The sequence below is a fragment of the Mesoplodon densirostris genome, chromosome 13, assembly GCF_025265405.1.
Source record: "Mesoplodon densirostris isolate mMesDen1 chromosome 13, mMesDen1 primary haplotype, whole genome shotgun sequence".
Lineage (NCBI taxonomy): Eukaryota > Metazoa > Chordata > Mammalia > Artiodactyla > Ziphiidae > Mesoplodon > Mesoplodon densirostris.
Window position 1 is genome coordinate 92,856,071 of NC_082673.1, and position 25,127 is coordinate 92,881,197.

Consider the following 25,127-nt stretch of genomic DNA (forward strand, 5'->3'; position numbering starts at 1 on the left):
CCCCTGCTTGGGGATTACGGGACCAGTGCCCACCTCCTAGGGGCACCTAGGTGCCCCATAAATGTCTGATGATGGACCTGGGAAAAAACAGCCTGGGAGCCTGTGGGGTGAACAGGAGGGGCATGGAGAGAATGGACCTCTGTGGGTGAGGCCAGGACTGGAGCTTGGGAAAGAGCCTCACGTTTAAGGGTGGCCACAGGGGCCTGAGGCACAGCAGAGTGAGGAGAACACACAACCTCAGACTGCAGGCAGGCACCAAGGAAAGGGGGCAGCGGGGGAATCCCATTATGGGATGGGAGGGAGAGGGGTGAGGAGTTGGTGGTAACGAGTATGCACCACCTCTGGGGGAGGGTGACAGCAATCAGACCTGAAACACTCTTGACCTGACTTTATGTAAACAGAATGCCAACTACAGCCACTGACAGAGAACTCAGTTATGACTGGTGACCAAACTAAAGAAGTACAGTGGTTAACATCTCAAACCAAATGTCAGTTTACTTCCTTGGTTATGTTCCATTACGGTAATAAACTCTCTTCATAAGTATGCAGCCTCTATAATCTTTTCCCTTCTAACAAATATGGCAGTCTGATAACAAACTGGAAAAACAAACCAAAAAGAAATGAGGTCACATGAAGCAGGAGCAATGGCAGGGCAATCAGGGGAGGGAGCCTGTCTCACAGGAGGGTCTCCGGTTTGTGGACAATGGCCTCTGTGGACAGTGGCTGTGGAGTGGAGGGAATGAGAGAGCCCAGCTCAAGTCTCGGGATGGGAGAGGCTGCGACATTGCCAGGGGAGTCGGGGTGGAGCCTCGTGTGGTTTCTTTTCACTCCCTGGTGTGAATCAGCTGGTGCTTGACCAACTTTGACCGCTGGCTGAAGGCTTTCCCACAAGCCGTGCAGTCATAGGGCTTCACCCCAGTGTGAATCCTCTGGTGCTGGATGAGGACCGAGCGCTGGCTGAAGGACTTCCCACACTCACTGCACTGATAGGGCCTCTCGCCGGTGTGGATGATCTGATGCTGAATGAGGTGTGAGCTCTGGCTGAAGCCCTTCCCACACTCGATGCACGCGTAGGGCTTCTCTCCAGTGTGGACTTTCTGGTGGTGGATGAGGTTTGAGCTCCGGTTGAAGGCTTTGCCACACTGGTTACACTCGTGGGGTTTCAACCCGTTATGGATCCTCTGATGCTGAATGAGAGTTGAGCTCTGGCTGAAGGTTTTCCCACACTCGGTACATTCATAGGGCTTCTCTCCAGTGTGAACTCGCTGGTGCAGGATGAGGTTGGAGCTGCGACCGAAGGTCTTCCCGCACTCGCGGCACTCATAGGGCTTGTCGCCCGTGTGCACACCCTGGTGCTGGATGAGCGCAGAGCTGTGGCTGAAGGCCTTCCCACAGATGCTGCACTCATACGGCTTCTCTCCCGTGTGGATGATCTGGTGCTTTCTGAGCACTGAGCTGTAGCTGAAGGCCTTCCCACACACACCGCACACGTGAGGCTTCTCTCCAGTGTGGATTCTCCGGTGCTGGATGAGGCTTGAGCTCTGGCTGAAGGCCTTCCCACAGTCACTGCACTTGTAGGGCTTCTCCCCTGTGTGGACCCTGTGATGCTTAATGAGGTTGGACACCCGGCTGAAGGGTTTGCCGCACTCGCTACACGCATAAGGCCTCTCCCCGGTGTGGACCCTCTGGTGCTTCCTCAGGTGTGAGCTCTGGCTGAAGGCCTTCCCGCACTCGTCACACTCGAAGGGCTTCTCCCCTGTATGGACCCTCTGGTGTTTGATAAGGTTGGAGCTCCGCCTGAAGGCCTTCCCACAGGCGTTGCACACGTATGGCTTCTCCCCGGAATGGATTCTTTGATGCTGGATGAGGTTGGAGGTCCTCCTGAAAGCCTTCCCGCACTCACTGCATTCGTAGGGCTTCTCGCTCACGTGGGACTTCTGGTGCTTTTTAAGGCTGGAGCTCTGGCTGAAGGCCTTTCCACACTCAGTACACATGTGTGGCTTCTCTCCGCGGTGGGTAAGCCGGTGCCTGAGGAGGTCTGAATGTGTGCTAAAGGGCCTTCCACACTCATTACATATGAAGGACTTCTGTCCAGTGTGCACTGTCTGATGCTGAGTAAGATCGGGGCCTCCTTGGAAGGTGTTCCCACACTCGTTGCATATGAATGGGCTTTCGGCTGCGTGAAGCCCCTCACAGCTGATTAGGTCCATGCTGCGTGGGAAGCTCTGGCCATGCGTGTCGTACGGATGTGGCCTCCCTTCTGTAGGGGCTCCCTGACATGCCACTGGGCTTGGGCTCAGACTGAAGCCTCTCTTGACGTTGTCACAGTCCACCTCTTTCTCTCCTGAGGAGCTCTTGAGAAGCACTTGCACTGGTGTGAAGTCCCCCTCCCAGCAGGGGGACTGCACCTGTCTCTCATCCTCAGGGACCTCCCAGTCTCTTTCTAATGCACCGTCACAGAGTTCTCCAAGCTCAGGCGTCTGGGAAACGTCGCTGGCATGGTTTTCTGATGTTTCTGCCTGTGATTCCAAATTCTCAGAAACTTCTTCCTTCTCAAGAAACTCCTTGCCCTCAGTCCTGGGGTCCCAATCTGAAATGACAAACAGGAAGTCACGTGGAAGGAAACAAGGAAACACAGGCAAGTCTGGGAGCATGGGACCCACGGTGGGTGGTGGTCCCAGGTCTCTCAAGGGAACTGTGAGGGGCTGGCAGAGCTGAGGGGACCAGGCTGCACAGCAACTGAAAACCAACCCTAACCTGACCCCCAGACCCCACATCTCAGGAAAGCGCCTGCAGTCTCCCGACTAAGGCCAGCCAAAATCCTGGCCTGAGTCAAGGCAGCCCCTTGGCTATCCTTCCCCTGACCCACAGCAGGTCATCAGCAGGTCCTGTTGGCTTTACCTCGGAGTGTGTCCCAAACCCAGGCACTCACCCTCTCACCTGTTCAAGGAAAACACAGCTCCCTGCATGTTGCATTGCTAGACATTCTACCTGCCTCCTGCTCCAGATGCACAAGCCTGGAGTCGGCTGCTTGGCCCAGCTCTCATTCTCTGGGCGCCCACCACTGGCTTCACAGGTGTGGGCCTGGGCCCAGGCCAGGAGGTGCAGGGCCCATTCCCTTCAAAGAAGCAGAACTGGCTCCGACTGCACGGTGATGACTCTGGAATGTCAGACTCCATCCCATTTGACAGAGAAGCCTTCAGCGACCGTGCCCCATTCGCCAAAGCAACCTGTACCTCTTGGAACCTGCACTGTGACTGCACTTTGTTAGCTGGTACCAGGGTTCAGCTGCTGCACCCATCCTTCTGTGACAGAGACGTGCACAAGGCCGCCTGTCACACCGGGAGGCACCCCTTTCCACACCTGAAGGACGAGGAAACTCTGCTCCGCTGGATCTCTCTCTCTCGTTGTAACTGCGACATCCAGGCCAAACCACCCTTTGCTCCTGCCTGGCCTCCCACCTTCCCCTCCCGCCCACAGCAGTCTGGTGACAAGAGCACTTTGACAACCTCCTCTCTCTGCTCCTGCTTCTCCTGAGCAGGAAGGACCCGCTCACCTTGGAGTCTGCCCTCCCTGATGGCCCTCACGCTCCCTTCTTCCCTTCCTTTCTGCCGGTCTTGGCTCAATCACCTCACGGGAGACGACTTCTCTGACCACTGGCCCCGACAGGGCTGCATGTCCCAGGGCTGGGGCCACCCAGTGGTGCTGAGTGGGTGGGTGAAGGACACCCCTCCCTACCCCCAGCCTCCTTGGGCCTGCTGCCCTCTGACCTGCCCCTCAGCTCAAGACAACTGACTCTCCCCACCTGGAACTTCAATCTACCATAATAGCAGTCTGTCTCCCCCACCCCAACTGGAGGCTTCTGTTACGTTTGGATCTCAGTGCAGACCCAACTTGGCCATACGCTCAGCCTGTTTGCCTACCACGCCCACATGTCTGGTGGTGACAGCTCATGTTCTGGTCACCTGACCCATGGGCCAGCTGGAAGCCCCTGCATACAGTCTCTGCCAGGACCCCCTCCTTGGAGCTTGGCCATGTGGCCAGCACACAGATGCAGGCACCATGCTTCGCCTTCCTGCTGACCCTCAGGCAGGCCTGTCATCCCTCGCTGCACGTGGGCTACCATCTTCTCCCAGAGCCCCAGCCCCTGGGCACCTGTGGTAATGTCCACATGCTGCTGGACTGACTGACGGTGGTGGGGGGAGGCACAGTGAGGGCTGCAGGGACAGACAGGGAGGTCACTGGAGGAAACAAGGGTCTGGACGGGATGACACAGAGCTCACTATGTCCCCCGCTGCACCCCATGACTGATCCAGGGGGCTCCACCCTCTCCTGGTTGCATGTGGGGAAGGGACGGAGCTTTTCCATAAAGGGTCAGAGAGGGGCCATCTTGGGCTTTGTCTATCTTCAAGTTCACCGATTCTATTGCCTGCTCAAATCTGCTGTTGAAACCCTCCAGCAAACTCTTCATTTCAGTTATTATAATTCTCACATCTAGGACTTCATTTTTTTAAATTTTTGGCTGCACCACATGGCATGTGGGAGACCAGGGATTGGACCCATGCCCCCTGCAGTGGAAGCATGGAGTCTTAACCACTGGACCACCAGGGAAGTTCCAGCTCTAGGACTTACACTCTGTTTCTTTTTATAATAAATAAAATATAAATTGTATATTTATAATTATCTCTACTGATTTTCTCATTTCGTTCATACATAGTTTTTAGTTCTTTGCCCATGGTTTCTTTCAGATCTTTGAGTACATTTAAGACAGCTGATTTAGTCTGTCAAGTATCTGTGCTTTTTCAGGGACACTTCCGCCAATTAATTTTTTTCCCTTGAATGGGCCAGCCGTATTTTCCTGCTTATTTGCATTCTTTATGATGTTTTGTTAAAAACTGGACATTTGAATATTTACTGTGATAACTCTGTAAATCAGCCTCTCCTGCCTCCAGGGTTTACTATTCTTAATTGTTGGAGGCTCCAGTCATCTGTTCTTTTAGTCACTTTCCAAACTACTCTTGCAAAGACTGCATGCCTTGTCATGTGTGGTCACCAAGGTCTCTGTTTTTTTAGCTTGTGAACAGCTACTGTTTGAATGGAGAGTTCCTTGAACACTAACAGTAAAACAAAAATAATACACCTCTTCCAGCCTTTGTGGGTAACACTATTACTCTGCTATGGCTTCCTGCTTTCATTAATCTTGGAGATCAGCTACAGGTTATGCTACAATCTTCACAGACCTTTTCTTTCTTTCTTTCTTTTTTTTTTGTTTTTCATAGGTCTTTTCTTGGTATATATCCTATCCTGGGCAGGTATGTGGCTTTCTAACTTCCCTGATATACAAGGGTGCTTTGGAATGCCCTCCTTTCTCCTACTTTACCTCCTAGGCTTTAGGAGGTCACCTGTACTGCTAACTGCTGTCCTGAGCGGCTGTGGGATCTCAGTCCACCTTTCAGTGGCTTTGAGCCCAGCACTCTTCGGCTGAGTGAGTCCTCAGTTAGGCAGCACAGGGACAAACGCTTTGCGTTGATTCTTTCCCCGACCTCACACAGGTGAGAACAAAGGAAAGAACTTCCAAGTCACTTCTGCTCTGCCCCTTCTGGGATCCGGGACCAGGCCCCACACTGGGAGCACCGGCTGCTCACTGGTTTTTTTTTTTTTTTTTTTTTGCGGTACGCAGGCCTCTCACTGTTTTGGCCTCTCCCGTTGCGGAGCACAGGCTCCGGACGCGCAGGCTCAGCGGCCATGGCTCACGGGCCCAGCCGCTCCGCGGCATGTGGGATCTTCCCGGACCGGGGCACGAACCCGTGTCCCCTGCATCAGCAGGCGGACTCTCAACCACTGCGCCAGGGAAGCCCCAGGCTGCTTACTTTCAATATGCTGCTGAACCAGGGAGTGCTTGTAAAGCTTTCCACCTTAAGTTGCCTTTTTCTTGACTCAGCGTTTGCTCAGTTGTGTAAACCTGTTTTCTAGATTTCTGACAAAGTTGGTCCTGATAGCGTCTACTTTTTTTTTATATATAGTTTACGTGGAGAAAGGGGTGTTTGGAGCTGCCTACTCCACCATTTTGCTCTATAGCAAAATGGTTTTTAAAACATGAGCTACCATCAATCTGTTTTTTCCTGGAGCAAGAGTCCTGGCCTAACTCACCGTTCTCTGCCTGGTATACCCCTGGCCATCTGGCAGCAGGCTTTGTCCCTCAGGGCCACTTCTTTGACTCCATCATGTTTTTCGTCCTCTAGCAATCTCCTCCCTCCAACACACCTAGGACTGCCTTGTGCCATCTCTGCCCTTGGCCCAACCTTCCCTGGCCACACAGGGTCTGAACAGGGTACTCTGCCCAGATGTCCTGAGTATGATAAAAGGTCCCACGTAGTTAAGAGTGTCTTCTTGTAAAACAGCCACCATCAGATCCCAGTAAGGAAAGCTAACAGTGAGTAACCATCCTGATCACTGCTGAGAGGTCCACAGAAGAAGGGAGTTAGTGAGCGGTGTGCAGGAAGGACTCTCTGGTACCTGACGGGGATGGGAGCGGCTGGGCAGTGTGAATGGAGCAGGGCCAAGGCTTGGATTAGGGCAGAGACCTGAGGGCACGGACTACCACCAGCCTGGTGAGTAAGTTAGGCAGGGCTCAGCTGGTGACCATCATGTCACACCCCTCTATGTCAGGTGAGGAAAGTAGTGTCCCACTCAGGGCACCAGGGCAGCCAGGTGCCAGGCCAATTTCCTCTCTTGGCCCCTTGACCTCCAGCCTTGGCCCCTCAAGTCCACAAGGCACTCTGCCCCTACTGGTGACACACACACCTCCTGAGGTAAGTGCAGGGTGATGTAAACAAAGCCTCCTCAGAACAAGGGCATCAGTGGGGAACTCACACCCAGTACCTGGCTGCTGATGGTGAGGGGGGGTGGCTTCTGGCTCAGCGTCACCACAGCAGAGGGAACCATGAAGTGCAGATCCAGGATGGGTCACAGCGGGAGCATCACTCACACAGGCCTGTGTTCTGGGGGTCCAAGGAGATGGTCCAGGGACTGAGGGCTCCATTTCTGCCTCTTCAGGGCGTACTCTGAGGCTGGGCATGGCTGGGACCTGGAGACCAGCAAGGACACAGGTGAGCGTGCAGAGGGGCTCGCTCCCGGGACTCACCCGCCCACCAGGCAGGGGTCACGTCCTTCACCCCTGCAGCCTGAGACTTCCAGAAGGCCTGGTGATTGGTGCCACATTCCCTGATCTTGGAACCAAGGGAAGGGTCAGCCAGCCACGAGGACGCAGCTCACAAGCCAGGGCCACAGGTGGGAAATGGCGAGATGCTGACCACAGAGCAAGGTGAGCACACAGTGCCTTGTTGGCACCACCTGGAAGGGCCCAAGCTTTCCCTGGTAAGAGGAAAGCAGCTCCCATGGAGCCTGCGCCTGCTGTGGTGGGCTTGTTCCTGACACAAGGTCCTGAAGGTGGACCACCAGACCTACTCACGGGGGAGCAGCAACTCCAAAGGTTGGGCTGCCAGGGGTAGCCTGAGCTGCAGACATGCACCAAGTCATCACCATGCCACCGTACTGGTCAGCCCTGAGTTGTGTCCCCGTCCCCAACCTCCTGGGCTGTCCCCCTACTGCACCAGTGGCTCCATCCCAGACTCCTCCTTATCTCCCTCTTCACGTTGGCACTCCAGGGTTCACTTCTGTATCTATACCAACTTCCTTGGTTAATCTGGCCAGTCCTGAGGCATCAACATCATTTATCCTGTGAAGACTCTCAAACCTGGGCTCATCTCCAGGTTTAAGTGGTCTCTCTGAGCAAGGGACAGGACATTCCCACCCAGACACATGATGGGTCCCCCACATGGACCAAGTTACTGACTTCCTCCACCCCTCCCACTGCCCTGTCTCTGAGCAAATGCACCATGCCCTGCCCAGCAGCCCATCTGGGAGTGGGGCAACATGCCTCGGCCCCTTATTCATATTGTACCGTTAGCAGGTGCCAGTGACCCGTCTGCCCTTCAGGGGTGGAGAAGACGAGGCGGAAGCCCGTTGTAGACACTGCCTGCCAACCCTCGGACTGACTTTCTCCTCTTGGGACACATGCTTTCCGTGTTTCCAAAACACCCACTATATGCCAGCGTCTATTCCAGGGACAATGTGACCATCACCCTCATGGGTTTCAGTGGGGAGACAGGTAATAGCAAATGCATCAGTGAGATGGGCAAGTGCTCTGGGCACAGGTAGCAGAGAATGGGTGGAGCCTAGGGCAGGCGGGCATTTAACCAGGCCCAGAGAAGAGAGGGTTTAGGCCATGCCTGGCTGGAAAGGTAGAAGAAGGCAAGGGTGAGATGGGGCAGACGTGTGAACAGAGCTCAGAGACAGTTGCTGGGGGACAGACTATAAGAGGTCTCGACTGCCTGATGAAAGTGAGGCGCCAGCTACATTTCTACGTTGAGAGACAGAACTAATGAAACATCGTAGGAAGATTCACCTGGTGCAGGCACTCAGAGGGATGGTGCATAAGATTCAACACAGGGAAAGCACTGACTCAAGGCACTCATCCATGGAGCAGCAGACAGAGAAGATGCTGCTTCCAAGGGGCGAACCTTCACTTTCTTCCAAGGGGAGAGTCGATCATTTGTAACATTTATTCAGTTCATTTTATTTTAAAATCTTGAAGTTATCATCACTGTTTCTGAATAGGGGCACAGTCATATGGCTCAAAATTCAAAAGGTTAAAGAGGACTTCAGATGAAACATCTCCCAGCCAGGCACACTACCCCTTCCCAGTTTCCAATGTGTCCTTCCTGATTACTCTAAGCTTACACAAACAAATACGTGTATTTTTTCTTTGCCTTTTTATTATAATTTGTACCAAACTAAGCTCATTTAAAAAAATTTTTATTTATTTATTTAGGGCTGAGTTGGATCTTTGTTGCTGCACACGCCCTTTCTCTCATTGCAATGAGCGGAGGCAACTCTTTGTTGTGGTGTGGGGACTTCTCATTGTGGTGGCTTCTCTTGTTGCGGAGCGTGGGCTCTAGGTGCCCGGGCTTCAGCAGTTGTGGCTCGCGGGCTCTAGAGCGCAGGCTCAGTAGTTGTGGCACACGGGCTTCGTTGCTCTGCGGCATGTGGGATCTTCCCAGACCAGGGCTCGAACCTGTGTCCCCTGCACTGGCAGGCGGATCCTTAACCACTGCGCCACCAGGGAAGCCCCGAAAACTAAGCTCATTTTACATTTTGTTTTTCTCACTTCAGTATTTGTGGGATCTTGCCCAGGAGGACACAGACTGAATCAGTGGCAGCAGATGGCTCCTCCTCACCCATGTCCACATCCTATCCCTAGAACCTACACTACACAGCGAAAGAGATTTTGCAGAGGAAATTAAGTTTACGGGCCTGGATTATCCTGGTGGACCCAATCTAATCACATGAGCCGTTGCTGACTCAGATGCACGGGTCATATGCAAAGAGTGGGGCCTCCAAGAGCTAAGATCAGTCAGCAAGGAAAAAGCAACCTCGGGAATTGGATTCTATCAGTGAGCTTGGAAGCTGATTCTCCTGGCTAAGGGCTCAACCTGATGCTAAGCAAAGATACAACTATGAAGACCAGCAGCCACTTGTCCATAGCAGGCATCCACGGGATGGGCATGACCCAGACTCAGTCACACTCCCCTGGGGGAGAATAAATTCCTCCCCATCCCCAGGGCCCCTTCTCCATCTGGAGGGCGAATCCACCACCGACTGGGCCTCCAGGAAGGACACCTGGCGCCAAGCGACAACCCCATTCATTTCTCACCCGGCTCCGTACAGTTCCGACGTCCGCAGCAATTCCTGAGGCCCTTCCTCCGCCCCAACCCCGCGCGTCAGGACACTATTCGCGCACACTTGCCCGTCGCACTGTAGCAGCCTCGCCACGCGGTCCCGCAGCCCGGCTCCAGGTCAGGGGTTGCTCGGCCCCGCCGCGCACCCTCTGCAGGGCGCCCCTCGCACGCCCTCCCGGGAGGGGCCCTCGATGGCTGTGACCCGCCCACGCCCCTTTACGGCACCCCCGCTCATCGAGCCTAGGCCTCCCGGGGCCGGCACCCACCGCGGCGGCATCGGAGTCACGAGGGAGCGCGGTCAGCAACGCCGAAACGCCACCGCGGCAATCGCCAACTCCGGGATCCTCTCCGGGAAGAGCGCAAGGCCGCGAGACCCAGGCCGCTCGGCCCTTAAGCGGATCTCGGAAGTCCCGCTTCGACTTCCGGCTCTCGGACCCGCCCAACCCAGCCCAGTGTGGCCGCTCTAGACCGCGGGAAGACGAGCGACTCGGTGGCTCCATACTTGACCCCCGCGAGGTGCCAGGAGCCGCCGGGAGCCCCGCGATCAGAGTCGGTTCGTGCAACTAACCAGGGTGGCAACTACCTAAAAAAAGAAAAGCGATTATAAATGCAGGGAGAACTAGGGACTTAGATACACAGGTACCTAGAATCGGAACAGGTTTTGCTTCATAAAAACATGATGATGCACGTGGAAGAAACTGAATCCCTCAATCAGTAAATGATTTGACAGATAGATGGAAAAACTCAAATTCCTTAAGTAGATAATGTACATTTCGTGGGACTGCCCATGGAACATTTACAAAAATTGATTATACAGTTAGACATAAAGAATACAAATATTTTAAAGTATGCATTTTAAACTACCAAAATTAGAATAGAAATACATAATAAAAAGTTGACTCCCCAAACTCTTTAACTATTGGAGTTTACGAAACGCTATCTACATAACCTTTGAATCAAAAATGATACTAGCTGGAAAATTACAGACTATTTATAAAGCAATGAAAAGCAAAACACTTCATTCTCACACCTACAGAACCCAGTGTAAAGTGTAAAATACAAATATCCATTGAATATTTTCAGAGAAGAATATATATGACTATATCGCCTTAAATACTTTTTCTTTATTAAAGAAGACAAAAGCATTTATCCTTAAGAAGTTAGAAAAAGGAGCATTTCTCCGAACCAGCAATAACCAATCAGATAATGTAACAAAAATGAAATGTCTTGGGACTTCCCTGGCGGTCCAGTGGTTAAGACTCCGTGCTCCCAATGCAGGGGGCCCGGTTTCGACCCCTGGTCAAGGAACTAGATCCCGCATGCCGCAACTAAAAAAAGGTCCCGAGTGCCGCAACTAAGACCCGGTGCAGCTAAATAAACAAATATTTTAAAAAATGAAATATCTTCCACAATAGCAACAAAAACTATGAAATACTGGGGAATTAACAAAGAGCACTCAAGACACAACAAAGAGCTCAGGGTCAGACTTTGTACAGATGGAATTTAATAGATGGTAAAAGTGGCGCCACCATAAATGGCAAAAGGATGGGTTGTTTAGCAGAAGGTGTTGAGAAAATGACCTCACGCAATGGAGAAAACCAAAACCAGACCCCTACCTAACAACACAAACAGCGGTAGTCTCCTAAATGAACTAAAGACCTAAAAATGGACAGTAAAGAAATGAGGTTAGCAGAAAAATACACAGGAAATATTTTTGAGACCCTGGGATGGAAAGGATGCTCTTCTGATTAGCCATCAGAGAAATGCAAATTAAACGACAGTGAGATACTGCTTCACACTGTTGGGCTGGAAGAGCTAGGAGCCTAGGTGACGCCGGGGTTGGCACTTGCGGTTCAAATATTTTTCTCTCAAGTAAAGTCACAAGTTTGTATGGCAGGTTCCCCTATGCAGTGATCAGGGACCGGGGTTCCTTGGCTGAGGATTTTCTGCTTGCTGACTCGGAGTGGAAGAGGAGAACAGACAATAGGGATAAGGAGCTGCTTCTCCCAGCCTTCCCACGTGGTCACCTGCTGTAGCAGTGTGCAGCCCTTGCCAAGAGAACAACCCAAGTCCTGTCCAGTCCCTGATGCAGCTCAGGTGAGTCCCTCTGGACAAGGTGCAGCCTCTCCACCAGGTCATATAACTAAAGGGCAAGTTGCCTGCCCCCTGACACCTAAGTTGCAGTGTGGAGAAAGAGGATGGGAAAGACAGCAGTGTCCAAACTATGCTGGCTGGGTCCAAGGAAAAGTCTGATGTGGGGTTGTTGTGCACACTGTGTAGATATTTTATTTTTTAATATTTATTTATTTATTAGAAAACAATCTTTTGGCCATGCTGCGGCATGTGGGATCTTATTCCCCAATCAGGGATCGACCCTGTGCCCCCTGCTTTGGAATCGTGGAGTCTTAACCACTGGACTGCCAGGGAAGTCCCTGTGTGTATGTGTATATATATATATATATAAATTTATTTTATTTATTTATTTATTTTTGTCTGCATTGGGTCTTCGTTGCTGCGCGTGGGCTTTCTCTAGTTGCGGCAAGTGGCGGGGGCTACTCTTCGCTGTGGTGCTTGGGCTTCTCATTGCAGTGGCTTCTCTTATGGAACAAGGGCTCTAGGCACGCAGGCTTCAGTAGTTTTGGCACATGGCCTGAGTAGTTGAGGCTCACGGGCTCTAAAGCACAGGCTCAGTAGTTGTGGCGCACGGGCTTAGTTGCTCCGCGGCATGTGGGATCTTCCCAGACAAGGGCTCGAACCCATGTCCCCTGCATAGGCAGGTGTATTCTTAACCACTGCACCACCAGGGAAGTCCCTGGTAGATATTTTAAATGCAATGATTTCACACGTGTAAGTGACTTTAGCCCTCATCTCTGTGCAGGGTGTGCAGAGTCTCCTGTGGGCAACTCCACATGAGTGCTGCAACCCCTCTCCCTGGCAGGGAGGAGCTCCAGGACAGCACCCGGCACCCAGACTCAGCTCCAGGAGGAGCTCTATGGGCCCTGGGCCTCATCAGGTCTGACTTGGGCCTCCGGGGGCCTTCCTTGTCCATGACCCATCCTCTTGCTCACCTGAGGAGGGAGGTGATAGGCTGCCCTGGCTGGGACTGTCCAGATTTACAGGGGCCTCCTCACTGACAGTTGGAAGCCTGGGTCAGCTTCATGTCTGCATACTTCCATTTAGTTCCACATGCAAAGGCCCCATCTAGTCACGGGTTAAAGCTCGAGGTCCCTTGTCTTTTATTTATTGCCCTCTATATGCTTGCCCTCCTCCTCTCTCTCTCCAGCTCAAGGTACCTTGAGGCCACCTGCAATGCCAGGCCTGCTTACCAGACTTGGTCAGCACAAATCACAGGCCATAGGCAGAGGGAAAATCCCCTTGTCCATCTCTGCTCTCCTCCACCTGTGCCTCCATCTGCCTTCCTGCAGCCTGAGTCTCTCTAGGAGGGCTCTGTTGAAAGTGGCAAGAAGTAACCAACCCTTGCCAACATTCCAAACAATTCTGAACCAATTTCTCTAGGGTTATAGTTTCAGTCACACGTTGTCTACTCCTAATACATCATAAGCAAGGGTCATTCATACCAAATACTTTTCCATGCATAGCAAGGGTCACCAGCTTTCCACCTGTAACACCTCTGCCCTCACTGCCTGATCATTAAGCCAACTGCACATGTAGTAGGTTCTGTTTCAGCACCTACCTACTGCCAGGTATCAAGTACTGGATTAGTTAGAATAAAGCTCAGCTTATGTAAAGAGGCTCAAAACTAACATTGGCTTCAGTGAGGCAGAGGGCTGTTTCTGTCTCCTGTGATAGACCACATGGCTGTGGTGGCTGTCCTCTTGAAGATAGAGGGGCACAGGCCCCTTCTACCTGAGGGCTCCACCCTGCCCAGAGCTCAGTCACCATTTCAGCCAGTGGGAACAGGACAAGGTGACACCTTGAAGACGCATGTACCCCTTCTGCCTGTGACCCACATGCCACATCTCACAGCATTGCAACTTGGAAACATCACCTTTGCTTGGATGGGCAAGTGTCAGGTAAAATTTCATGTCTGAAAAGGACAAGGGAGAATGCAAAGACAGTCAGGAAGAACGAGCAGGCTCTGCATGTCCACCACAGGGGAAAATAACACAGTCAACACAAAACCAGGCAGCAACATCAGAAAACTAAGGAGTAAAAAACCGATAGATGTCCAAGACAAAAACCCACCATAATGTGCCCAGTGAAAAGCACATTTGAATAGAATGTGGTTGATAATAGAGCCTTTGACCAGGTCTCTGCCCAAACCCCTTCTCCAGTGGGCCTCAGGTTCTGGTCAGGGGTGGGGTTGGTGGTTAGAAATCCTGAGGTGGTCACCACCTCAGGAGCACTGGCTGTCCCTCTCAGTGTCAGCACATCTACCTTTGTTTTTCTGTGACAGTTCAGATTGGCTGAAAAGTAGTGTTTTTCATCAACCTTGCAATAAAATCATTTAATTCTAAACTAATTCATGAGATGGTGGCGTTTTTACTGTAATACGTAATAGACCACTAAGAAATGTATTGAGAAGAAGTTATTTAATAAATTTAGGAGGAAAAGAAAGGGGGAAAAAACTGAAAATAAGAATGGGCCAGAAAAACTATCCAAAATTGCTTTTCACAAGACAAACTCTATCGTGAAGCCTGAAAATTTCTGTTAAATGGTTGATTGCTAAAAAACAAAACCAAAACATAAAACTAGATAAAAGCAAAAAATGAAGAAGAAATCAAAACTAGTTGTTATGGACTGAATGTTTGTGTCCTCCCTCCATTCATATGTTGAAGCCTAACTTCCCAGAGTGATGGTATCTGGAGGATGGACCTCTGGGAGGTAATTAGGGTTAGATGAGGTCATGTGGGCGGGGCCATTGACGGGACTAGTGTCCTTATACGAAGAGGAAGAGACCAGAGCCTTTGAGCTCCAGGGTGCTCTCTGGCCTGTTTCCCCCCACCCCCGCCCCATGTGAAGACAGTAAGAAGGTGTCAGATTGCAAACCAGGAAAAGAGCCCTCGCCAGGGAACTGAATTGCCTACCACCTTGATCTTGGACTTCCCAGTCAAAAATTCCTATTTTTCAAGCCAACTGGTCAACAGTGTCATGATACGATAGCCCAAGCTGACTCATAGAGATTTTTGTGCCAAGGAGTGCTGAGTGACAAATGTCTAAAAATGTGGAAGGTGCCTTGGAACTGGGTGGTGGGTCAAGGCTGGGAGTCCTGGGGTGCAAGCAAGGAGTGTGGATGTGAAGGGCAGCCCTGGGGAGAACACAGAAGGAAAGAGGAGGGCTGTAGAGGGAGGCCCCGTCTTCTTGGAGAAAACATAAGTAATCACGTATAGACTGTCGGTAGAAATATGGACAGTAGAGGCCATTCTGGTGAGGCCTCAAATGGAAAAGAGGAACATGTTATCGGAAATTTGAAGAAAGGTGACCGTGGTTATAAAGCGGCAAAGAAGTTGGCTGAATGGTGTTTGTGGAAAGTAGAACTTGAGCAATAAAACTGGATTTTTAGCTGAGGAGATTTTTTTTTAATATTTATTTGGCTGCACTGGGTCTTAGTTGCGGCACACGGGATCTTTAGTAGCGGCATGTGGGCTCTTAGATGTGGCATGTGGGATCTAGTTTCCTGACCAGGGGTCAAACCTGGGCCCCCTGCTTTGGGAGTATGGAGTCTTAACCACTGGACCACCAGGGAAGTCCCTAGCTGAGATGATTTATAAGCAAAGTGTTGAAGGAGTGACTCTTAGAGTAAAATGTGAGAGGAGTGAAGTGAATTGAAGAGGCATTGTTAAGCAAAAAGGAACTAGAATGTAAAGATTTGGAAAATTCTCAGCCTGTCCATATTGCAAAAAATTAGAAAGTACGTTTGGAAGAGGACACCACGGGTGTAGCTAGGTTATTACTCAGTAAAGAGGTTATGGGATTATATGAGCAGAAACACTTCTGAGATCCCGCAGGACTGAACCATAGAGCTATTTGGCTATGACGTGCACTTTTCTGCAAGACATGGGAAGAATGGTCGTAAAGGCGATTCAGGCATCATCAGGGCCACCTTCTCGGTTTCAAAGGGAGAGCCCATCACCATGGTTTTAACAGGCCAAATAGTGGCCAACTGATGCCTTGCGGGTGTTCTCTGGAGCCTTCTCTCTTTCTTCTTTCTTTCTTTTTTTTTTTTTTTTTTTTTTTGCGGTACGCGGGCCTCTCACTGCTGTGGCCTCTCCCATCGCGGAGCACAGGCTCCGGACACGCAGGCTCAGCGGCCATGGCTCACGGGCCCAGCCGCTCCGTGGCATGTGGGATCTTCCCGGACCGGGGCATGAACCCGTGTCCCCTGCATCGGCAGGCGGACTCTCAACCACTGCACCACCAGGGAAACCCTCTGGAGCCTTCTTGATGCGACCCTGGGGGGTCACTGCTCGCTCCCCATGGCTCCATCCTGCGGAGGCCCCTCACTGCTTTAACACTGCAGAGTTGGCTCCCTCACTGTGCCAGCAGCAGCTCCACCGCTCCTCTCCAGGGCACCCCATTCTACACCTGGGGCCTCAAGTGTTCCCAGTGGCCAACACCATGCTCTCTTCAAGCAGCCCCACATTTTGAGGACTAGACTCCGGCTCCCCAGCAGCCCTCCTGTGCTCGCCCCAAAGCCTCACTGCAGGTGCATGCACTGTGTCTCTCAGACCTTGGGGCCCGTGCTTCATGCCCTCATGCGGACTCCCCTCAGCTCACTGCCCTCCACGCCCTTCCTGCTGACCTTACCCAGCCTCACTGCTAGACTGGCCCTGGCTCTTTTGGTTCGGGATGTCACAGAAGACCGTCTGCACTTGCCGCCCACACGTGGGCACACCTGAGACAGCCTGGCTCCGGCCCCTCTCCCACCTCCCCCAGGGCTTTACGGGCCAAGCACCTGGAGGTGTGAGAATGAACGCGTGGGTTGAATGGAAGCTCCGTGAGGCTCCCGGCTTCCACGCTGATTCTCTGTTGCTTCCTGGGTCTCAGGGCTGCCATAGCCTGGTTCTCTAGTTTTTCTCACAATAAATGCCATGCGGAAGAACAGCAGGTCAGCTGCCTCAGGGAGGATCTGATAGAGGTGGGTTCTGGGCAGCCTGCGCTCCCTCCCACTGCCCTGTTCTCCCTTAGCTTCTGGGACCTAGGGGAGCTGTCAGTCCTTGGAGCCTGGGTGCACTAGATCAAAGCCTGTGATCCCCAACACGGAAATCTGATCCCCTAACTTCTTCCCAAGGGTGTGGAGTTGGAAGTAAGAGGTGGGGAACGAGTGACTTGAGATTTCTCCATGGTTGGCCAGTGTTTGAAACACGCAGTGACCACTGGTCTACATGAAATGCTTAGGATATGGAAGCAAATAAAGACCAGTCCCCACCCTCAAGCAGGCCCCCCAGTGTTGAGGGGAAAACAACTGTGCCCATCCCAGGGCACCCAGCCTGCAGGGCTTGGGGACCCGGGCCCTGCAGCTACTTGCTGTATTCTTCTAAGATGAGAGCTTCCTGAGGTGTTCCTTCAGCCGTAGTAGATGGAAAGGATACCTTACTTCTTCTGTTCCATGCCCAGCTATTCTACTCCCTTCCCCCCTCTATTTTTCTTCATAGAAAAACAGAATGTTGGAGCATTCACCACCATCCATTTACCTGCTCACCATCTTTCTCCCATGCTAGAATGTATGCTCTGTGAGGGCAGGGATTTTGTTTCATTCATGGCTCTGTCCCCAGCATCTAGAACCATACTCACAAAAATTATATGTTTGTGATTACATGAACCCACGAATCAACGATACTAGTTCTCTGTTAAGGTAAGAGAGTGCTCTTTGGGGAAAAATGATGCCACAATGTTCCATGGGTTCTCACCCATAAATCTCTCTGTAATACGAGTTGCCCCCCACCCCCACCCCCACCCCCTCTTCTGTTTTACAAATGAGAAAACAGGCCCGTGAGGTAGAGGCAGGACTATTACCCAGGGCCCTCTCCAAAGGCGATATGCTCTTGCTACCGTTCTTGCTGCTCTGCCAAGGGTGGCAGGGAGAGCCGGCTTTGCTGTGCCCCTGCTGTGCTCTGAGCAGCACACTGGTTACTCTGTACACGTGGTTCTACCTAATCCCCCAGTACTCCTTCAGAGACTGGTATTTTTATCCCCATTTTGCCCACAAGCACAGTCTGAGAGCTGAGTTTGCTCAGAGTAATCCGGTACGCAAGGGGGGATCTGGACCCCCCTCCTGATCTGTCGAGTCCAAACATCCCTGTCACAACAGCCCTCGCTGCGGGAGCCAGAGAACTCACTTGAGGATTCTGACATGGTCAGTGGCTGTACCCCTCCTATGTATTCTTGATCTGGGGAAATACCATGGGGTGATGTTTGGGTCCCTCCAATGCCACCATGAGATGGTCCTGAGCTAAAACTTCATTTGCCCGTTGACTCCCTAAGCTCCTACACTGGCTGCTGAACAAGATTTTGAATTAACATCAATGCAGAGCCAGAGTCCAGTAACCCCTGCCATAGCCCAATCAACCTCAGACCACTTATACTCTGACAAAGTCAGGGTTATAGACCCATTACAGTGAGGGCGACAAACACATGAACGGCAAGTGTCTCACCAAAGAAAGGAAAACAGAGTTGTTACAGGACTTGGGGAGGGGTGGAGTTTAGGTGAAATCTAAGCGGAGCAGTGTCTTGATGGGGAGGCAAGGCAGGGCTGAGTCATCGTGGGTCATCCTCAGGTCTGGACTGTGAAATGGACCTAAGCTCCTGTTTCCTGGGAAACCACAAAATTTAGATGTGGAACGTGGTGTCCAAAACTCATCTGATTCCAGCTGCAAAGCAAGGCTGCTCCTCTGCATCAGTGACTTAGATCCACCGAGTGGGGTGTTTCATTCTTGATGTCGTTTCTAACACTTTCCGATGTTATAGAATAAAGTTTCTCCACGAGCAAGAAAGCAGAGGTAGAATGTTACATTTTGTAGCTGCACATCTCTTTGGGAGAAATATTGTTTCCTATTAACTCTGAAGCTGTTTTTTTTTATCTGTGTCTGTTATTCTAGCCTGATGAACAGTTTACCAGACTTTTTCTTTCTGAGTCCGAGCTAATTTCTACTTTCACATCCTTGAAAAGTGTGGGTATTTCCTGTCCTCTGATGTAGTTACCCCATCAAATAGCCATATTCCCTTTGGGGGAGAGAATAAAACATAGTATAAATTTTGGGGAGAGTATCAGGGTCTTTCCCCAAGGGAAAGCTTGCCTCTTCTTTTTTCATGAGGTTCAGGTGTCTTTTCACCAGATTTAATGTTTTTTTCACTAATATTGATATAACCTTTAGTAGTCTGCCTACTTATTTCAGCCATCACCACCATTATCCAGGGCCAAAACATGTGGTCAAACAATTCTATTACTTCTCTGGCCCTGGGCCTGTTACAGTGACATGACTGCCCTGTCTTTGAAGGGGTTACATGCTACTGTCTGCTATTTGACCACCCCCACTGAGCATGGAAACCATTTTCATGACAGCCCCTCTTACCATCATTCCCAGCCTACAGAAAATAGCCACTGTAGTCTTTCATGGATGGTGGCACCCCCCTCACCAACGCATTTCTCAAAGCCTAGGCTCTCCTGGAGGACACAGGCAGGGGTGAGTGGGCAGGTCCCACAGCAGCCACTCCAGCATTCCCGTCGCCCGAGCCTCTGACTGTCCTGCACTGTGAATTCAGGCAGATCTGACATACCAGCCTCATCAATGCAGGCCACACCGCATGCAGACTTCCGTCAGCCAGTCACTGCTGAGATAGCTCCCTGAATTAGCCATCTGCCATGTAACAAATTCAGTACATTCTCTCCTCTAGTCTAACAGCCCTAGAATCTATTCCCATTTACATTACCCAGGTTTCTGTTGATAGTAAACTGACAAAGTCTTGCCATCCTTTGCTATGAGGCATTCCCTCTCAGGTCAAACTGCACTCATCCCCTGGGTACGCTGGGGTTCAGTTGCTAGAAGCAATCAAAATTGGTGTGTATTTAGGAAAACCCACATTCCACTGCAAGGTGACAGCTCAAGAATGTTGAGGCGGGTAGCTGAGGGTAATTCACTCTGATAAAGTTTTCCATTGTATGTATGAATAAAACCTTTTGTCTTCTCTCCACCTACATTAGATTGTTATCAGGTATTGCTATTACAAACACGGCTGCTATGAGCATTTTGGGACACATCTGGTTTTCACGCAAGTCTCTGCTGTGTGTATGTGTAGGAGTGGAATTGGGTTGTGGGCTATCTGCATCTTTGTTAACAGTGCCGGAGCACTTTCCAGTGTGTTGTTCCAACTTCACTCCTATCAACAGTGTGTGAGAATAACTGTTGCTCTACATTTTTGGCAACACTTGCCGTCATCAAACTTTTAATTTTTGCTAATCTGGTGAGTGTAATACGGCACCTCATAGTGATATCATTTTGCAGGCCTGCGATTACTAATGAACTTTGCCCATCTTTTCATACAGGTCGGTTGTGGGAATACCTCGAGCAGTGGAGAAGCTTTAGCAGGTTTTGTAGCAGAGGCTGGTGGCGGAGGCAGGAAATCCTGGAGGCTCGACGCAGGGGTGGATGCTAGACCACGTGGTGCAGCCCCCATGCTAGGGACAGGGCATCTGCCAGCACTTCTGCCCACTGCTGAAGGAACGTCTCCAGGAGTCAGGCCTGGAACACAACTGCTGAACCCTAGCTCTTCTGTAGAGCTCCCAGACTCAGGAGCAACTGAGACGCCCCCCACCCCAAGCCCACATTTTAGGGACTTGGAACCTCAGTCCAGGTGCCCTTGTGTCAGCGTATTTGTGCACCATCCCAGACCTCCCCCCCTCCCCCCACCCCCTGCGCTCACTCTAACCCTCTGTCCAGATCAGGCCACACCTGGCATGATGCTCCAACACCTGGAGACGTGGCCAAGCCCAAAGCCGATGCTGCTAGGACTGAGTCCCAAGAGCAGGTTGCTAAGGTCGGGGCAGGACTCACCCAGGCCAATTCTGGTGCCTATTTCTCCCATAAAGCCTGGTGCTGGTTGGGGGCTTGTAAGTTCTGCTAAGAGCAGTAGGTTCCTTTCCAGCCCCTTTCCCATTCACAAGGCCCTCCTGTCCTCCAGCTTTCCCTTTCCTAGATCACTACCTACATGGCCTTCTAATGCCCCCCACGCCCTATTCAAGGATCTGCTCTTGTCCACTCAACAAATACAGTAGCCCCAGCAGCCATCCTGCCCCTCTGGAAACAGCCAACTGGACAGGTGTTGACATCCAACCCAGGTGGGCCAGAGTCCATTCCCCAAACTCTGCACCCATGGCCACATTCATTGGAGTCCCACAGGTTTATGGGTACATGAATGGACACCAGACCAGAGAATGGACAGCATCCTCTCCTTAGAATATGAATTAAAATACTAAGTTCCCAGCCTTATTCTGGCAGGTCTCTTGGAAGAAGCAGATGTGAACCCAGTAACTGTGGTGGCAGCCATTTTTTCAGCCCAGTGCACTATTAAACTGAGAAGGCAGGTCTGCAGGGAAACCAGGACACAATCCAGGGGTGGGAAGTCCAGAAACCTTTCCAGTTCCTGACTCCAGCTGTTTCCTTACCTGGGGTCCCATAAGATCTCCCTGGATCCTGACAGATGGTGCTCCCTTCTTTGCTCAGGTTGTCTTAAGAAGGTGTCTGTTACTTAAAACTAGGAGCCCTAGTGCCCACAACTAACCCCTCCAACTTCCATCCTGCAATTTTCTTCTGGTCCCATCTTCAGATACACAGAATATGCTGCACGTATGCAGCGTTAAAGTGAAAAAGTCCCAGTGCAGTCCCGCTGCCTGGAAACTCAGGTCCTCAGACTCAAGGCAGCAGCTTGGGTCACTTGCCACCCACTCTTGCATGAACATAAGCAGTAATGGAATCCACCCGCTACCTTTCAACGCTTGTGAATAAACTCATGAAACTCAAGTAAAACCTAGAATTGGTGGGGAAAGAAGAAATGTCAACTACACATGATAAACCAGTAGGACTGGCAGGGGAACACACAACACATTAACAGGCACTTCAGGGCAGACCATCTTTTACAGCAGAAAGAGCAGATCTTGGTCCCCTTATGATTCACACCTTCAGTTGTGGTTCAAGAGCTAGTGGTGGAGGTCAAGGACATGGGTCATCCTCAGGAGTCCACCACACCAAGGCATCAGAGGAAATACCGTAAGACAGGCAGACACAGGAAAAGTGAGGGGCTCCTGTGACCCCTCAGCACCTGTCCCCACTGTCTGGGGCGTCCTTTCTCCTGACAGCAAAGCCGCCCGAAGTCTCTGGGAATTTTACCTAATAATCCCATGTTCTGGCAATAGGCAGACACCAGAACTAACAAAACAACTCTGGATTTACAAACATGACACTCCTACCCACGCAGGGAGCAGGTCCTGGCTGGGCCCCATGACCCACACCCTCATGGTGACGGCTGCCTGCCAGGAAGGCTGAGTCCTTGGGCAGCTCCTGCCGCACAAGCTTGAAGGTAGGGGCCCTTCTCAACACCCCCACACCAACCCCAGCTCCTGCCAATGTCTGGCCCCCGAGTCCAGTTAGGCTATAAAAGTATTTCATGGGGAGCAGACCATCCAAACTGCAACCAACTCTCCTAGTTCAATGAGTAGTAAACAATGTCTTCCTCCAAGTATTAACTGCCCTGAGTTCCTTCCAGTCATAATCCCACACAGCCTGTGGCAAGAACAACCAATACATGGAGATCTAAGGCAGGAGACTTCACCCACCTGCTGTGCAGCAGGTAGGTGAGAGAGAACACCTGTCACCTCACCAGAACAGCGGCTCCAGGGGGACCTGAAAATATCCTTATTCTTCCCCGTGTGAGGGTGTCGAGCCCGACCAAATAAAGCAGCAGGAATAGGGGCGTCTTCGGGATGAGTACTAGACAGATGGTACGATGTCTGCTGACCAGAGCTCAACCTCCTGCATGTCAAAACTGTCCTGGCCACTGTCCATCTCCCTGTTTCTAGTACCTTTCAGGTGATGAAAGCCCGGGCCACAGGGGGGATTTTGGAAGGTTGTACATCTGCTGGCACTGTCACAAAACTCCTTTAGAAACAGCTTCTTCGCATCAGCTGGGGAAACCAAAATGCCCTTCTCAACCGCAGGCAATCGACTGGGTTTAGACTTCAGGCGGCACCAGGTGGATGGGCGCCCTGTGCTCCTCACCACGCAGCGCAGAGAGGCTTCGAACCGTCAGGAGACAGTCTGGCTGCAACCAATACGAATGCCATCACCCAGCTAGGTAAGACTGGCTAACAGGGATATTTATGACTGAGACAGACAACATTAGCCATGTAAATAAAATTCAGTACAATTTGGGTAAAACATTTAACTGCAAACTAAAACGTAATCCAAACTCACTGCAGGAATTACTCATAAAGACGTTTTAGCCACACAACCTAAAACAGAGAATTAGAATAAAAGTTGAGGTTCTCAATTAAGTAAACTGTCCACCGTATGTAAAGATGAATGTATAAAGAAAAAAACCCCACATATTTCCTCCCGATTTAGCATTCTAATTATATGGCCTCGAGGAAGACACTGCCACAGCTTCCGAGTCCTTTTGTCTCTTGAAAGGATGCCAAGGAGATCCTTGGAGCAAGAACAGGGAATTTCTTTTTCTTCCTTCCCAGAAGTTCTTTCTCTACAAGCAGAAGTTGTAACTGGATAAAAAGCTCCAAGGCCCTATCTCAGACTGAAGCCAGGAGAGCCCTGGGAGGAGCTTCTGACACAGCTCAGGAGACTAAGGTGTCCAGTCACCTCAGGAAAAGACAGACATGCCCTCTCTTTTTGGAACACGGCGATCAGGCAATGATTAGTGAAGTCACAAGCCAGAGGCTCCCGACTCTGGACCATCTTCCCATTCCCCTTCACTGATAACACATCTAGAAGACCCACCAGACCACACTACGTGAAACATACAACTTCAATGGGCCAGAACTAGTCCGATGGGTCAGCCTCAGGACTGCAAGCTCCCTGCCTGGGGTGCCGGGGGTGCAGCGGGTGTGGGCCTGGGGCAGGCGCCCAGTGGGGGATCCACGGCTGTGGGCGGCAGGGCCATGTGGTACCAGAGCCGCCCCCGAGCAGCTTCTCTGCGCCTCAGGCTCATTGTGAAACAGGGTTAATAAAAGTACCTACTTCACTGAGGTGATGTGAGGATTAAATGAGAAAACCCAGGAGAAGCATTCATCACAGTGCCTCGCACATACTCAGGTAAAAAGGTAAAGGTTTGTTGACTCAATCAGAATTTTTGTTTAGCACGTGACAACCATTATTATCACAGTGTATTCCAGTTTTAAAAAATGTCAAAGCTATTTGTGGTGAAGTGTGCTTAGGAGAAGTATCATTAAGAGGCAGATTTTTCAATCAGCTCCTCAAAATTCTACAACGAGTAAAGACCAATACTACTGCTATACAGACAAGAGCCTGGAAAATAAGGCCTGAGCCATAAGTCAAGTCAACATAAGGAAAAAAGGTAAGTTAACTTCTAAGAGAAAGTTTCTTTAATAAAGCAGGAAAATAGGAATAAACTTATTATTGAAAAGGATACTATCAAGGAATAGAATGTCCAGCTATTAAGCAATTCACTGCTCCTCTCTCACTCCATTCTTGCCCTGCCTTATTCATAAAGCGCCATCCCACTACAGCCCGTGCCAGATCTTGTTAGTCCCTTCTCAAGGGTTCACACATGGTACCAGCTTCTCATCAGACTCTCAACAGCCACCTTCAATTGCCAGATTTGTTTCTAGGACTGTCTCTCACAGACTCCTTCTGCTGAATCTCTCATATTTATAACCCTTTTCCAGCCCATTGGGATGCTAATCTTTCCTCCACAAAAACAGAAGGAAGTGCCATAGAAACTTCTGGAGGGTGGGGTTCTGAGGACACTGGAGTGAACCACAGGCGATGAACCAGGGGCAGCCACTCTGAAGACTGTGCTCAGGAAATCAGCTCCCAGGATGTTGAGCATCACCTCAAGCATCAGGTGGGAGGGCCACGGGCCCTGAGACAGCACTGACGAATACAGCTCCCGGGAGGGACAAAGGCCTGTCCTCAGCACGCAGACAGGGCTCCAAGGCCGGCAACAGCCTGCACAATAACCCACCCACGAAAAGGTGCTTAATGCCATGCCCCTGCCTCACCTGGAGTCCTGTCCTCTGGCAGCAGGAGGGCCTGCCTTCCTCACCAGAGTCAGCTGAGTGCGAGGCCGCCCAGTGAAAGGCAACAGCTCCAACCACTCACCTCCTCTCCCTCAGAAGTG

At 51.1% G+C, this 25,127-nt stretch overlaps 1 protein-coding gene across 4 annotated transcripts; it reads right to left on the reverse strand.

Annotated features, from left to right (window-relative positions):
• Nucleotides 1-373: 373 nt before the first annotated feature.
• ZNF16 (zinc finger protein 16) lies at nucleotides 374-25,069 on the reverse strand. Of its 4 annotated transcripts, none has more exons than XM_060116189.1 (3): nucleotides 25,009-25,069; nucleotides 6,883-7,087; nucleotides 374-2,590 (listed from the first exon to the last, which is right to left on the reverse strand). In XM_060116189.1, the coding sequence occupies exons 2-3, from the start codon at nucleotides 7,076-7,078 to the stop codon at nucleotides 825-827; spliced, it is 1,962 nt and encodes a 653-aa protein (XP_059972172.1). In that variant the 5' UTR covers nucleotides 7,079-7,087; nucleotides 25,009-25,069; the 3' UTR covers nucleotides 374-824. The 4 variants fall into 4 exon arrangements, with proteins under 4 accessions (XP_059972172.1, XP_059972169.1, XP_059972171.1 ...); XM_060116186.1 differs by lacking the exon at nucleotides 25,009-25,069 and adding an exon at nucleotides 10,067-10,193; XM_060116188.1 differs by lacking the exon at nucleotides 25,009-25,069 and adding an exon at nucleotides 9,869-10,057.
• Nucleotides 25,070-25,127: the final 58 nt, after the last annotated feature.

Coding starts and splice junctions, on each gene's coding strand:
- ZNF16 (XM_060116189.1), bottom strand. CDS start 7,078: ATGCCCAGCCTCAGAGTACGCCCTGAAGAGGCAGAAATGGAGCCCTCA. Junction 2,591..6,882: donor CCCTCACCATCAGCAGCCAG/GTACTGGGTGTG, acceptor TTGTCATTTCAG/ATTGGGACCCCAGGACTGAG.